At 33.5% G+C, this 15,423-nt stretch overlaps 2 protein-coding genes across 2 annotated transcripts in view; one reads left to right on the forward strand and one right to left on the reverse strand.

The window, feature by feature from the left end:
• LOC138334743 (U5 small nuclear ribonucleoprotein 200 kDa helicase-like) overlaps positions 1-1,964 on the reverse strand; it is a 55,032-nt gene extending 53,068 nt beyond the window's left edge. The window contains 3 exon segments of the mRNA XM_069283441.1: positions 681-852; positions 1,068-1,231; positions 1,807-1,964. Of these exon segments, the coding sequence (XP_069139542.1) occupies positions 681-852; positions 1,068-1,231; positions 1,807-1,851 (381 nt within the window). The 5' untranslated portion in view covers positions 1,852-1,964.
• Positions 1,965-3,891: 1,927 nt separating this feature from the next.
• The window catches only part of LOC138334744 (cytosolic purine 5'-nucleotidase-like), a 40,436-nt gene continuing 28,904 nt past the window's right edge, over positions 3,892-15,423 (forward strand). Inside the window, exon 1 of the mRNA XM_069283442.1 lies at positions 3,892-4,042. The gene's annotated coding sequence lies outside the window, so the exon portion shown is untranslated. The remainder of the gene's footprint in view (positions 4,043-15,423) is intronic.

A 15,423-nucleotide genomic window follows, 5' to 3' on the forward strand; every position in this document is an offset into this window, starting at 1 on the left:
TCAATCAAATTTTTACAATTTTGTAAGCTTGAAGTTCGTAACTCTCAAACCTTCCCCCATTTCATCAGGTGCTAAAATGGGTCATATTTGACTATTTTTTGAAAATCATGCCGCAAAAAAATATTCCACATTAGTTCATATGTTTTTGGTATATCATATCTGGTTTATGTCTTAGTTTTTATGATTTTGTGTTTTAAATAAATCTGTATGTGATTTTGTAGAATTCTGGAATTTCTGTCCAGACGGGTCCCATATTAACATTTATTGCGAAAACATTACTTCCAGTGTTTGAAAATCCATTCCCTATTTACAACAGAGACCGCAAAAACTTCAGAGATATGATCTGATTTTCACTTCATTGCTTTTATTTGATTTTTTATTTGTCTAATATATATCATATAATATTCAATGTTTAATATCATTAAATTGATGTTAAACATTGAATATTATATGATATATATTAGACAATTTTCACCTACTGAAAAAATATCCAAGTGGAAAATTGTAGATTATTGGAAACCATTCTGGAATTCAAAACAACCTCTGCAGCTTCTGGTATAGCATCGTATGAATTGGCGCGATTTTCAAAAGTATGGACCTACCTTAACAGCAACGTATTAAAGCAAAGAAATCATCAAAACTATTGAGTTCCAAACTTTTAGAAAAAGCAAATAACTAACCTGGTCCCCAATGGCTGCTTGAATGAAACTAAGAATAACTTCGTAAGTTTGTCGTGTTTCTTGTGTTTTAGGACGATAGAGTATCCCTACCAACTCATCAACTCCATCCGATAAGAGTGTTGTACCTTTCATTTTCATCATATCATGCTGAGCCTCATCTCGTTTGCGTCGCCTAAAGGGAAAAGACATGGTGACTTTTTCATTTACTTTTTTAGCTTTATTTAATATCAAATCATGATATCTGATTTATCAAGTCTACAGATTGTTCAGAACAAAATATTATCATAAACTGTCAGAGCAGAGTCATTACTAGAGAGATATAAATGATTTCAGTGAAAAAGATATTTGGGCTAATTTAACAATAAGTCCATGAAAGATGTGACTTACTTGACTTTTCTCTCCTCCATCTGTGGCGGTTTGTTACGCTGTGCCTTGTCACCCATTCGTGTACCAGTAAGCCTGCCTGACAAAGCAAGCACTTCTCCTGTCGGTTCATCTCGAGCCCTTCTGTCGATCAAAGATCTATCTGCTTGCAATACAAGATTGGAGTTCTGGAAAGTAATAAAAACACAGATAATTTAGGTTTTATCTCCATCACTTCAGCCTGAGATTACAATGTGTACTCATTGTTAGAAACACTTTCTATTAAAATAAAGCTTTACAGAAGTCTAGTAGATATCTAGTTGATATTTATTGAATGGACCGTGCATGGGAAATACAATACATTACTTTAAACATAAGTTGGCATGTTTAGTACTTGATTCTTTTGTAGAAATGTGCCAACCAGACCTTATCACACGTCAAAGCTCTACGGACACTTAAAATAGAGTTTTCTGGTTTAACAGATTACCGAGGCCGAACCTTACTACTGCAAAACGTTACACAGACAACACATCCGTTTTCATTGACAGATCAGGGTACAAGAAGGAATACCTTGATAGTTTTAAACCGTGTACGGTCAAGATCATTCAGTATGTGCACTCTTGATATGGGCCTGCTAGTATGCAGATTTCGCATGAAAGTTTGAAAAGACCCCCCCCCCCTCCCTTCATTGGATTTCTTGGGCCCGATATGACCAACCTGTTTTTGAAAAGACATGCACACTTAATTTAGTGCGTAAACTTACAGCTTTGTATTCATATTGCAGGGATCTAGCCGCTGCGTCAGCCATGTTTCATCCACTGTTCTTCTAATTTTTCGTTAGAAATGTTTTGTTCACGAGCGGTTTGTCGATCGCATGGCGTTTTCTCTGCGTTGTAAATAGCAGGACCGCAGTGAATCGGGAAAATCTATAAAAATAAAATAATGTTGTACAAAAAATACAAGCATCCGTCTGATATAAAGAATATGCAAAATCTAGAATTTTCACCTACTGAAAAAATATCCAAGTGGAAAATTGTAGATTATTGGAAACCATTCTGGAATTCAAAACAACCTCTGCAGCTTCTGGTATAGCATCGTATGAATTGGCGCGGTTATGGACCTACCTTAACAGTAACGTATTAAAGCAAAGAAATCATCAAAACTACTGAGTTCCAAACTTTTAGAAAAAGCAAATAACTAACCTGGTCCCCAATGGCTGCTTGAATGAAACTAAGAATAACTTCGTAAGTTTGTCGTGTTTCTTGTGTTTTAGGACGATAGAGTATCCCTACCAACTCATCAACTCCATCCGATAAGAGTGTTGTACCTTTCATTTTCATCATATCATGCTGAGCCTCATCTCGTTTGCGTCGCCTAAAGGGAAAAGACATGGTGACTTTTTCATTTACTTTTTTAGCTTTATTTAATATCAAATCATGATATCTGATTTATCAATGTCTAGCAGATTTGTTACAGAACGAATATTATTTTCATAAACAGTCAAAAAAGAGATCTTTACTACGAGAGATATAAAAAATGATTTCATTGATAAAAGCATACTTTGGGCTAATTTATACAATAAGTCCCATGAAAGATGTGAACTTACTAGATCTTTTCTCTCCTCCAATCTGTGCGGGTTTGTTTCTGCATTGGTGCCATTGTCACGCCCATTTCGATGTACCAGTTATGCCTGCCTGACAAAGCAAAGCACTTTCTCATGTGGGTTCCATCTCGAGCCCTAGTATCGCGGTTCTGTCGATTCAAAGATGCTATCTGCTTGCAATAACAAGATTGGGAGTTCTGGAAAGTAAACTGAAAACACACAGATAGATTTTGAGTCTTTATCTCCATCACTTCAGCCTGAATGTACAATATGAAGCTGCATCAGATAGAAATACAATTCCTATTAAAATCAAGCCTTTACCGAAGTTCTAGGTAGATAATCAAGTTGAATATTTATTGGAATGGACCGTGTGCATGGGAAATACAATACATTTACTTTAAACATAAGTTGGCATGTTTAGTACTTTGATTCTTTTGTTAGAAATGTGCCAACCAGACCTTATTCACACGTCCAAAGCTCTACGGACACTTAAAATAGAGTTTTTCTGGTTTAACAGATTACCGAGGCCGAACCTTACTACTGCAAAACGTTACACAGACAACACATCCGTTTTCATTGAAACAGATCAGGTACAAGAAGGAATTACCTTGATAGTTTTTAAACCGTGTAATACGGTCAAGATCATTCAGTATGTGCACTCTTGATATGGGCCTGCTAGTATGCAGATTTCGCATTGAAAAAAAAAAAAAAAAAAAAAAAAAAACGAAAGTTTGAAGTAAAAGACACCCCCCCCCCTCCCCCTTTCATTCATTGGATTTCTTGGGCCCGATATGACCAACCTGTTTTTGAAAAGACATGCACACTTAATTTAGTGCGTAAACTTACAGCTTTGTATTCATATTGCAGGGATCTAGCCGCTGCGTCAGCCATGTTTCATCCACTGTTCTTCTAATTTTTCGTTAGAAATGTTTTGTTCACGAGCGGTTTGTCGATCGCATGGCGTTTTCTCTGCGTTGTAAATAGCAGGACCGCAGTGAATCGGGAAAATCTATAAAAATAAAATAATGTTGTACAAAAAAATACAAGCATCCGTCTGATATAAAGAATATGCAAAATCTAGAATTGTTGACGATGGTAGATTTAAGTTCAAAAACTAAATAATATGATTTAGGCCTAACTATAAAAACGTTTAATAACCTTTCGGAACTGTTTTCCGTTCGCACGACCAACATAAAAAATTCCGAGGAAAACCGAAAAGTAGGTCAATCGTCACAGGAAGTTGCAGACAATGTCATACTTTGGGGTTTGGTAGGTGCAACATTGTTTACAGTAAAACAGCTGATTTTCACATTAGTACGCAGTAGTTTGTGTCGATGAGCAGCATCTTCTACTTCTTATTCATTGATACAGGGAGATCTCGACAACATTAGTGAAGGTAGGTCAACATCCAAAATATTGCAACGGAAAAAAAAATCGATTTAAAGCTCAGCAGTCATTTGTAGTAAGAATGAGTAGGCTAGCAATGTTGTGTATGGTGCAGTTTTGTTTACATGGTGGAAGACATACAATCTATTGATATTAGTGTCGTTTTTACCGTATTCTTAACATGTACCGCATTCCTACAGTATTTAATTTTTCGTGAGAATTTCCTACTGGTAGCAACTTTAGTTTAAAGATGCTCCACCAATGACAGATTCATCATTTGAAAAATAATTGGTGTTTAATCGTGTGTATATAATAACTATATATATATATATATATGTCTAATTAACACAAAAAAATAATGCAAAATAATTGATTTCGCCTTTGGTGCATGCACAATCAGTACTTTCTTCCATCTAATATAGGATATAGTGTCAAGGAATTTTTTGGGATGCAATTAATTATTTTTCATATTTTTAACTTGAAGTAAAATTAAAAGCTCAAACTTTTCAATGGTGGTAATGGTGTAAAGTAAGTAACTTTTGTAACTGAAGAAAATACTAAATCGTCTGCTCCTGTTTTTGATAGTGAAAAACACCATTTGTCAGCGGTGGAGCATCTTTAAGATTCAAATTATGAATGGGTGTCAGATTGACTCTTGAAGATGGCATTTGATATGTCATATGATTTGATCACTGAACTTGAAGAGGTTTCTTTTTAATGGAGGCAGATAAAGTCTACTAAAGATAAAACAGCATTTCAACATCTCTGACTCTCTTATAATATCAGGAATAATTCTCTATCTGGATTATTGTTAATTTTCAGTTTTAGACTATTTTGATATTTTGTGGCTTTCTGCATTTATTAAAAGTAAAATGACTGGTTGTCTTACTTTTTATCAGCAAAATCAAAGAAAGGTGCATGCTGAAAACTTGCAATCATCTTCATAATCAAGATGACCTTTTGTTCTGTGAACTTTAAATATTACTTAGCTGCAATGGTACCAATCCCAGTGTGAAAGTCCACATCAGATGTTACAGATTCCTTCTTACAATTATATAGGTTCATTATGTTACTGGTTGTTCACTCGCTACAGGAGTGATCAGGCGATGTACCCAAATATCTGTATATTGACTCAGGTCATTGACCTTTCAGTTTCGTTTGCATACAAATGTATAATGTTAACTTGTATGAATGCATTACACTTGTACGGGTAGTATAAATCTTTGTTATCTTAGAACCCACTTCAAATTTTTCCACACTGTGCCGAATAGTTCACTCTGCTGTAACGTTATTATTAAACTTTGTTGGCTTGTTATGTTATCTAAACTACCTTCCCCTTATCTTCATAAACCCTAAAACATGTATCTGTATATATATGTTTCATATTCATTTACTTTGTTTATACCACCTGTATCGGGAGAGGAGTTATCATAGGCAATACCTGATGTCTAATCATATTGTCATATTATTTTGTTTTCAATAAAATATTTGGATATGAAAATTGAAATGTTACATTGTGAGACAAAACTAAATGACACTGTATAGTTATTTAACTTTATCGGAGAAAAAATCACTGTTTGTCTTTGATCCTTATCCACATTTTCAAACAGTAATGATAATCCTTACCATTCATTCCATTTCATTCGGGGACCTGGTATTAATATCACGAAAATCAACTTGAATGCATTAGCAACAGAAATTAATCCCTGTATTAAAATTTAGAGCATCGCATTATATAAATTTATTGTTTGTTTTAACTTAGCAAATATATTTAGTTTATTTTTGGCGAGGATCACCTCGCCATTGTGATCCTGGTTGCAAAATTCTCTTACAGTCAATTTCCTCAATATGATTGGCTTAGAAATTGCTCGCAGATACTAGCGCTCCTAGCGGCAGTGTATTCAACAACTTTGATTTTACCGGGAATTTTAAATAGCAAATTTTGAATATGAAAGTTACTGATATAAGCGTATCTGTAACGTTGAAATAGGAATAGTATATTACGGCTTTTATATCCTTACTATATACACTATCCAAAAGATCTTCTGTTTGAAAATTTTCACCTGAATTATTTACAAAGTATCTAGACTTTTCGTTCCCAAAATGGTGTTTACAATGAATGAAGACGTTTCGTCCCAAAAATGCTTCGCTTCGAAGCTGGTTCCCCGAGTCGTTTACTCCCTATTAGTGACAGTTATCCCGCAATGGGAAAAAAATGAAATCAATATTTCACCTCGAACATCAAAATTGATACCTTAATGAATTTTGTAATTTGAATCAAATTTGTCTCGGAGCAAATACATTTCATGGCGAAATGGAAATGCATTTATCACGGCTGTGTTATGGCACATGGCGTTCATCCGGAACTACAATGGAAGAAAGACAACTCTAACAAAATTTTGGACAAATTTGGTCTACTGATAAAATAGTTCGTGACAGACGGTGAACATTTTGTAAATGTCAAAGGTGGCGTAATCTTAAAACTAACGGCAGTTAATAAGGTATGAATATTTACCACATCCATAATTATCGATAATTTTATAAGCACATGTATATAAATATCAGATTATATCCATATACTAAAGTACGTTCAGAGATTACCACTAAACCATACTTTTAAAACATTTTAGTTATTTTCACCACAGGAGCTTGACGTTCTGATCATATACATACAGCATATTCATTAAACTAGGTAATACGAAGTAAATTTTTGGCCGAATGACATAAATCATATATGGAATGTTCATATAACTCGAAGTGATATTTTTTGGACTACTAGATCGACGAAAATGCCGATTTCTTTTTCATAATTCTTCCGTAATACGGCACTTAAAAAGCTGTTTCAATCTGTAACAAATGTAGAGAAATTAATTGTTAATTGTTTAGCAATTATCCTGAGTTATATTTTACCAACAAGCATCAGAAATTAGCAATCAAAACTTACATAAACATATTCCCGACTCTCACTTGCATTGTGTGATCACTCGAACGGAACTAATCTCTACCACCTGGCACAGTCTTAGAAATGCAATCGCACAAAAGCCCACATGATCACTGTTTTTAGTGCGATTACATCTTAGGGTGTGAACAATGTTAGTTTTTTTAACTTTTCACTCAACAAAATAGACTTTACGCTTTTCATGATCAGCACCATCATTTTCTGTATAACTTATTAATTTACCACTGTACCCATGCATACGTGTGTATATTTATACTTCTTTGTGCACATTATATAACAACTGCTATATTACAAACAAATTATGATGGACAAAACTCTTATATGTAAGAACAGGAGGACTGAAGAACAGCGGGAATTAAACTTCAATAATATTTCCTCTATGCTGGTATTGGTATTTATGATTAAAATGTTTAATTATATGATATTAGCCTTTCAGTAATTACTCTGTTAACACATTTATTGTTTCCTTATGTTTTACAGAATGTCAGCATGCATGTATCATTTCAACTGGAAACAGTCTAGGAGAAGAATTTGTAACACATTTATTGTTTCCTTATGTTTTACAGAATGTCAGCATGCATGTATCATTTCAACTGGAAACAGTCTAGGAGAAGAATTGTGTGAACAAAAAGAAGTAATTTTCAACTGTGGAAGCTTAATATTGTAATAATTATCAATCCGAAAAAATTACTATCATCATCTTCAAATTCCTTATTGTGAATTTAACTGTAATATGATTTAAGCATATACCCGACATTTGTTTATATTCTATGACATGTACATGCTTGAAATGAAATGAAATGAATAAATAAAAGATAATTTAAATTTAAAACACAATATGACATTAGCTGGTATATTTTTTGTCAAAAACATTTTAAGCTTATTGTTCATAACACACTAATCATCACCTTCGAGACAATTTAATGAAAATCAATTAAACATTAATTTGTATAACACAGGTCGTCTTATGTTTTCCCCGCCTTGGCTATCAATGTATTAATTTTACCTTTTTTTTCGGTCACCACATGAACTGCCTTTAAATCAATCACACCAATGAGACATACATTTACTGCATTCATTATAACACTGTAAGGCAATTCTGCAAGATCAGCGAACATTGTTGATTTACCTTGAATATCTACATGCACAGTATGGTACCATATGTAACAGGAGAGGAGAAAATGTAGCGGCAAGACCGGGATTCGATCCCGGGACTCTCCGAACACTAGCTAAGTGCTCTACCGTGCTCTACCTTGTCATCGATAATCGACCCAGTCCAGTCCCGCTACACTCCTCCCTCCTTTTTTGAATACATACGAGACCCTTTCAAACACCACAACCGTTGGTTATTTAGTTGGGTGCAAATTCTGTAACAGGAGAGAAGAAAATGTAGCTCTTCCGACTGAGCTACCTGATCACCGATAATCAACCCAGTCTGATCCCGCTACAAATATTTATCTGGTTATTTTATCTCCCTTCCTATTTTCAATCTACCTTTATGACTTAGAATCTTACCTGGTGGAAAAGAATATTTTGTCTTACAAATCTCGACAAATTATGCACACTGTGATTGTTGCAAGCTAAACTACGTATCCGCTAGCTGATTGCTGTTGATTGTTAATGATATCAAACACACTAATTACTTATTGTGCCAATGTAAATATATTCTACTCTTTTCAAATATTCCTGATTACTATTCATGTGTAATATCTCAAAACATTGACATGTGCACGGAGTACGGCGGACCAGACAGCCGATGTTTTGGACATCTGCTAGATATTTCAGTTTCAGGTTACGGTGGCCAATAAAAGAAAACAAACACAATGCGGTTTTCATATGTTATTTCTTCTAAATACAACACTTTTTGTGCAAGTTGTCAAGCATTTATGGGGAATATTTTGCATTGAAATTGTCACCTTCATACATCGGTTTTGGGACTCCCTGGACATTGTATTTTCCCATTATGTGATGCGCAAAATATACTGATAGTAGATTTTTTAAGCATTTTCAGCCCTAAAAAGTACCTGCGCAAATTATACAAATTTTTACGGTATATGATATTGGAATGTATCCCAAACTTTTTATCATATTATTTGCCAATAACACTGTTATGATATCAGAAATATTTGATGGTCTACAACAAATGTTATCTGAATTTTAACAATATTGCATAACATGGAAATTAGAACTTAATATCAGAAAGATAAAAATTGTGATATTCTCAAGACGTAAATCGGTACCACAACACCAGTTGATGTTATGGAATACAGAATTAGATTTATAAGAATTGTTTACATATCTAGGTACAGAACATAATGTTAATGGTAGCGTTTTTAAAGAAAGGGAAAAAACCTGCTGAACATACAATTAAATCGGTGTTTGCTATTTATAAGAAATAAAGGAATGTATCTCTTCCTGTTCATCTTAAACTGAAAATATTTGATTCACTTGTAATGACAGTTTTAGTATACTCATCAGAGGTATGGGGATTTGAAAATAAAAAAATGTTGTAGAAAAATTCAGTTGTAATTTTGTAAAACAATCCTGAAGTTAAGAAAGTGTACAAACAATTTCATGGTCTATGGTGAGCTAACAAGTTATCCGGTTTGAATTGAAGTTCGGATACAATGTATATCAATCAACTTGCTGTTTTACAAAAGAATAGTTACAAAACTTGTTAAAAGTAGACCAATTGACCAATTTATTCAAAAATCACGTGGTGATATTGATAAGTCTTCTAGAGGACAGACATATTCTATATTTAAGACATTTTGTCATAGAAAAGTACGCCTATTGTCTTTCTCTGCTGCAAACGATACTTGTTAACTGATACTGTGGTCCCTGGAACTTGTAAGAATGGATATTTTCATTAACATCAAATTAACAAGGAAAATGCTGAATGTGTTATAAAATCATTTGACATATAACATCATAGGAAATATTAGAATAGGCTTCCAAGATTTTAGTATTTGTCTCTTATTTTACACCTTGGTGTCCAAGGAATCCTCAAAAGTCCAAACTGGAAGGAACACCAGCCAAATTTATTTCTTATTGTACAAAACTACAGTAGTATTGACCTTAAAAATAAATTTCTCCTATCATCAAGACCGAGCCATTTAGTACTTTCAGTACTTTGATTTAATGTAGAATAATAGGACAAGGAGCTGTATCATGATGAGATTACTTCATGGAATAATTTCTAATATTATAGCATACATGTATTGTATTTTCATTTCTATTTAAATCCAACAATATATTTATGCAGTAACTCACTAATGCAGTACCTATGGTACGTGCATTTTGGCATGAACTGCAATGATTTACAGGTGCACATGCAATTATTTATGGCTGTCTAGATAAGACTCAAATCAAACATCTGTGGTATGTAAGTTATACATGCTATCAAATTAAAGTGTCCAAAAGATAGGGCGAAACTTCAAATCTTGTTGTGTATGTATAATGGTAGAGCTGCTTTACCAGTGCATGTAATGTAGACTTTTGATGGATTTTAGAGCGAAGCGTTCTCTTGTCACTGTAATGAATGATCTCTGTATTAATGTCATTTGTGATTGTTGTGTGAGTCTTCTAATGCAGAGGCTAAGGCCCAGCCCCTCTTAGCCTAGCCCCTTCCCCTAGAGAAATTTAGCTATCTTTCCCAATTTTATGTGAATATTTTCTTCAATAAGGAGAAACACCTCTAAAAATAAATATCTTCAAGGAAAAACAAAATATTGAATTTTATCAATTTTAAAGTGACAATCTCCTAAAACTCAGAAATATCATCGAGTATGGAAATTGTTGCAGGCATTTTGATTTTTTTTTTCGAGAGAGAGACATATATGCATCTTGTGGATTAATAATTTGCAATGCCCTGATCCATTTCAACAATGATATGTTGATAGGTAAATACAACATGTACAAGGTGCATGTGCATCCATTTATATGTATGAACTTTTTTATCAAATGTCAAGGTTTCTAGATGACGTGGATATCATTGTATAACATGATAGACTATAAACATGAGTCAGCTAGGTTTTAGCCTGATTCTTTGGTTGTTGGCCTTGTGGCAGACATCCAGATAGACTGAGCAAGTAATAACTGTTTAAGATACTACTGCTTCTGATCCTGCTTTTCCTCAAATGTCAAATGGTGTTATGTAATCCTGTGTAAGTGGGTTATATAGACAACTGTCATCTTCAATTAAGGCCAAAGAACACTAATAATCTGTTTCTTTTCATCAATTGGATCAATCAATTAACAGGATATGTACCGGTATATATGATGATATGACGAAATGACAAGTGCGAGTAATATGTGACGTTGAGATTGTCACCATATGTAATATGATGCGGATGACATTGCCTGTTATGATTGTATGTGTGTAGATCAGAATCACCAAAAAACAACTTGTGATATGTATTATGTATGTGCATAATACATGTAATTATACACACACAGGTGTCAACAGGTGTGTTGGGTGTTTACTACTAGATTATATCAGAGAAACACTAATCAACACAAGTACACATTTTCTAGATCTCTTCTCTATCTACCTATATATCAGGTGTTTTTGTATCAGACTTTTTACCGCCACCATCCAATTTCTATTCTGTATATGATTATGATGATACCATCAAGCCAGCTGCCCATACTTTAGTGACAAAATAAATTAAATCTCATCAATAATATTTGCTTTAATTACTACAGATAATACCAGAGGAAAAAATTGTTGTTTTGTTCTATTTTAATTGAATGTTAATGAGAATGTTAAAAGAAAACATTTTTATAGTTTTAATTATCCTGCATTAAGTAGCCAGGGTTATTTCAAGGCAGGGTATACTCATGTGGTAGTTGGTGGCTAACCAACCAACTCCAGGGGTTCCATCCAGACCAGCAAGTACATGCATACAGCCACATCAGCACAGCCCTGTACATTAAGTGTATAGGGCCTGAGTGTGACTAAGAAATCATTATTGTATTACCTGGTTTAGGCATATCGATTGTTATTACTTGACCAATGAATTAATACACATGTACTATAAATCAAGGTGTATATTTAGGCCTAACAATGTGTAACATTTGAGATCCGCCAGTCTAATATTGGAATTAAACCCTGATATGTGATCAGGTGTGGGTTACCTAAGTCCATTAGATAACTGGTACACTCCAGCTAAAGTAGGTGAAGAGCTGTTAAAGTCTATGTCTTGTTTACATAAACCATTCACATCTACAGATCTTGAAACCTCTATAAATTATGACCTACAGATTTTCCAAGTGTTATATTGAATTTTATTGATTTTGTCTGTTATTTTGTGCTTTTAAAACTCATTTTCTACTTTCAAATTAGATTGTGTTCAACTATAGTAATTTATAGATTTGATTCTGTAGTCCATGTCAGTATTCTTTAGTTTCAGACATAAATGAATTAATACAAGTCATCTGTATTGTAATTGTAGGCCTTAACTTAATTAATAAATTAATGAATGTGATTGATTTGTGATAACTATGTTTACTAAATAATTAATCTACAAGCACTTAATTAACTCAGAAAGACTAATGAAGCAAATTAATCCATAGTAATGTTTTACATACATTTAAACATTTATAAGACACTTTAGGAGAAGATAAAGTCTGTAGATATCTACTTTAATGTGTAAGCTATATTTATTTGAGGAAGTTAACGCTATTTATAACACCTCCAGGAATGCGGTCAAAATGTTTGGAGTGTTTATAATGTTTGGCAGTAGATTGTTAGAATATCTAAGGCTATTTTAATGTGTTATTTATTTTATTTATAGAGGTATGTTCTATTTATAGCACTTATGGAATGCATTCAAAATATTTCTTGCATGGCTTCATAATGAATTCAGTCATACACATGTAATTGTTCGGTATACATGTGTGTAGCTATACATATATTCTCACTGCTGTAGGATTTCCCATGAGTGTATTTATATATAATTTTTGAAAGTGTTTACATGCAAAAGAGAAACTGGCTTAAAGTATTTAATACCCTAGCTGTGTACTTTGGATATATCCTAAATTGTTCTGAAATTTAGCACCTGAAATCTAAATCCTAGCTATGTACAGCTATATCTATATATATATATTGATGTTTAGTATGGGTATATATGATAGAGGGAGTACTAAAATCCTACTGTTATGTAAGTTATTGTCAGTAAGGGTACTATAGAACCAATGATAGAGGGACTGTACTAAATCCTGTGTACAGCTATATGTATATAGCTACTGTTATGTAAGTTATTGACGTTTAGTAAGGGTACTAGAGAACCAATGATAGAGGGACTGTACTAAATCCTGTGTACAGCTATATGTATATAGCTACTGTTATGTAAGTTATTGACGTTTAGTAAGGGTACTAGAGAACCAATGATAGAGGGACTGTACTAAATCCTATGTACAGCTATATGTATATATAGCTACTGTTATATAATTAATAAGTTATTGACGTTTAGTAAGGGTACTAGAGAACCAATGATAGAGGGACTGTACTAAATCCTATGTACAGCTATATGTATATAGCTACTGTTATGTAAGTTATTGCCATTTCATATGGGTACTAGAGAACCAATGATAGAGGGACTGTACTAAATCCTGTGTACAGCTATATATATATAGCTACTGTTATATAATTATGTAAGTTATTGACGTTTAGTAAGGGTACTAGAGAACCAATGATAGAGGGACTGTACTAAATCCTATGTACAGCTATATGTATATAGCTACTGTTATGTAAGTTATTGACGTTTAGTAAGGGTACTAGAGAACCAATGATAGAGGCCCCGGACTGTACTAAATCCTGTGTACAGCTATATATATCTATAAAGCTACTGTTATGTAAGTTATTGACGTTTAGTAAGGGTACTAGAGAACCAAGGATAGAGGAACTGTACTAAATCCTGTGTACGATATGTAATACTACTGTTAGTAGTTATTGACGTTAGTAAGGGTACTAGAGAACCAATGATAGAGCCCGGGACTGTACTAAATCCTGTGTACAGCTATATATATCTATAAAGCTACTGTTATGTAAGTTATTGACGTTTAGTAAGGGTACTAGAGAACCAATGATAGAGGGACTGTACTAAATCCTGTGTACAGCTATATGTATATAGCTACTGTTATGTAAGTTATTGACGTTTAGTAAGGGTACTATAGAACCAATGATAGAGGGACTGTACTAAATCCTGTGTACAGCTATATATATATAGCTACTGTTATGTAAGTTATTGACGTTTAGTAAGGGTACTAGAGAACCAATGATAGAGGGACTGTACTAAATCCTGTGTACAGCTATATATATATATAGAGCTACTGTTATGTAAGTTATTGACGTTTAGTAAGGGTACTAGAGAACCAATGATAGAGGGACTGTACTAAATCCTGTGTACAGCTATATATATATATAGCTACTGTTATGTAAGTTATTGACGTTTAGTAAGGGTACTATAGAACCAATGATAGAGGGACTGTACTAAATCCTGTGTACAGCATATATATATATAGCTACTGTTATGTAAGTTATTGACGTTTAGTAAGGGTACTATAGAACCAATGATAGAGGGACTGTACTAAATCCTGTGTACAGCTATATATATATAGCTACTGTTATGTAAGTTATTGACGTTTAGTAAGGGTACTATAGAACCAATGATAGAGGGACTGTACTAAATCCTGTGTACAGCTATATATATATAGAGCTACTGTTATGTAAGTTATTGACGTTTAGTAAGGGTACTATAGAACCAATGATAGAGGGACTGTACTAAATCCTGTGTACAGCTATATATATATAGCTACTGTTATGTAAGTTATTGACGTTTAGTAAGGGTACTATAGAACCAATGATAGAGGGACTGTACTAAATCCTATGTACAGCTATATATATATAGCTACTGTTATGTAAGTTATTGACGTTTAGTAAGGGTACTAGAGAACCAAGGATAGAGGGACTGTACTAAATCCTGTGTACAGCTATATATATATAGCTACTGTTATGTAAGTTATTGACATTTCATATGGGTACTAGAGAACCAAGGATAGTGGGACTGTACTAAATCCTGTGTACAGCTATATATATATATATAGCTACTGTTATGTAAGTTATTGACGTTTAGTAAGGGTACTATAGAACCAAGGATAGAGGGACTGTACTAAATCCTGTGTACAGCTAATATATATATATAGCTACTGTTATGTAAGTTATTGACGTTTAGTAAGGGTACTAGAGAACCAATGATAGAGGGACTGTACTAAATCCTGTGTACAGCTATATATATATATAGCTACTGTTTATGTAAGTTATTGACATTTAGTAAGGGTACTATAGAACCAATGATAGAGGGACTGTACTAAATCCTGTGTACAGCTATATATATATATAGCTACTGTTATGTAAGTTATTGCCATTT

The sequence above is a fragment of the Argopecten irradians genome, chromosome 11 (assembly GCF_041381155.1).
Source record: "Argopecten irradians isolate NY chromosome 11, Ai_NY, whole genome shotgun sequence".
Classification (NCBI taxonomy): domain Eukaryota; kingdom Metazoa; phylum Mollusca; class Bivalvia; order Pectinida; family Pectinidae; genus Argopecten; species Argopecten irradians.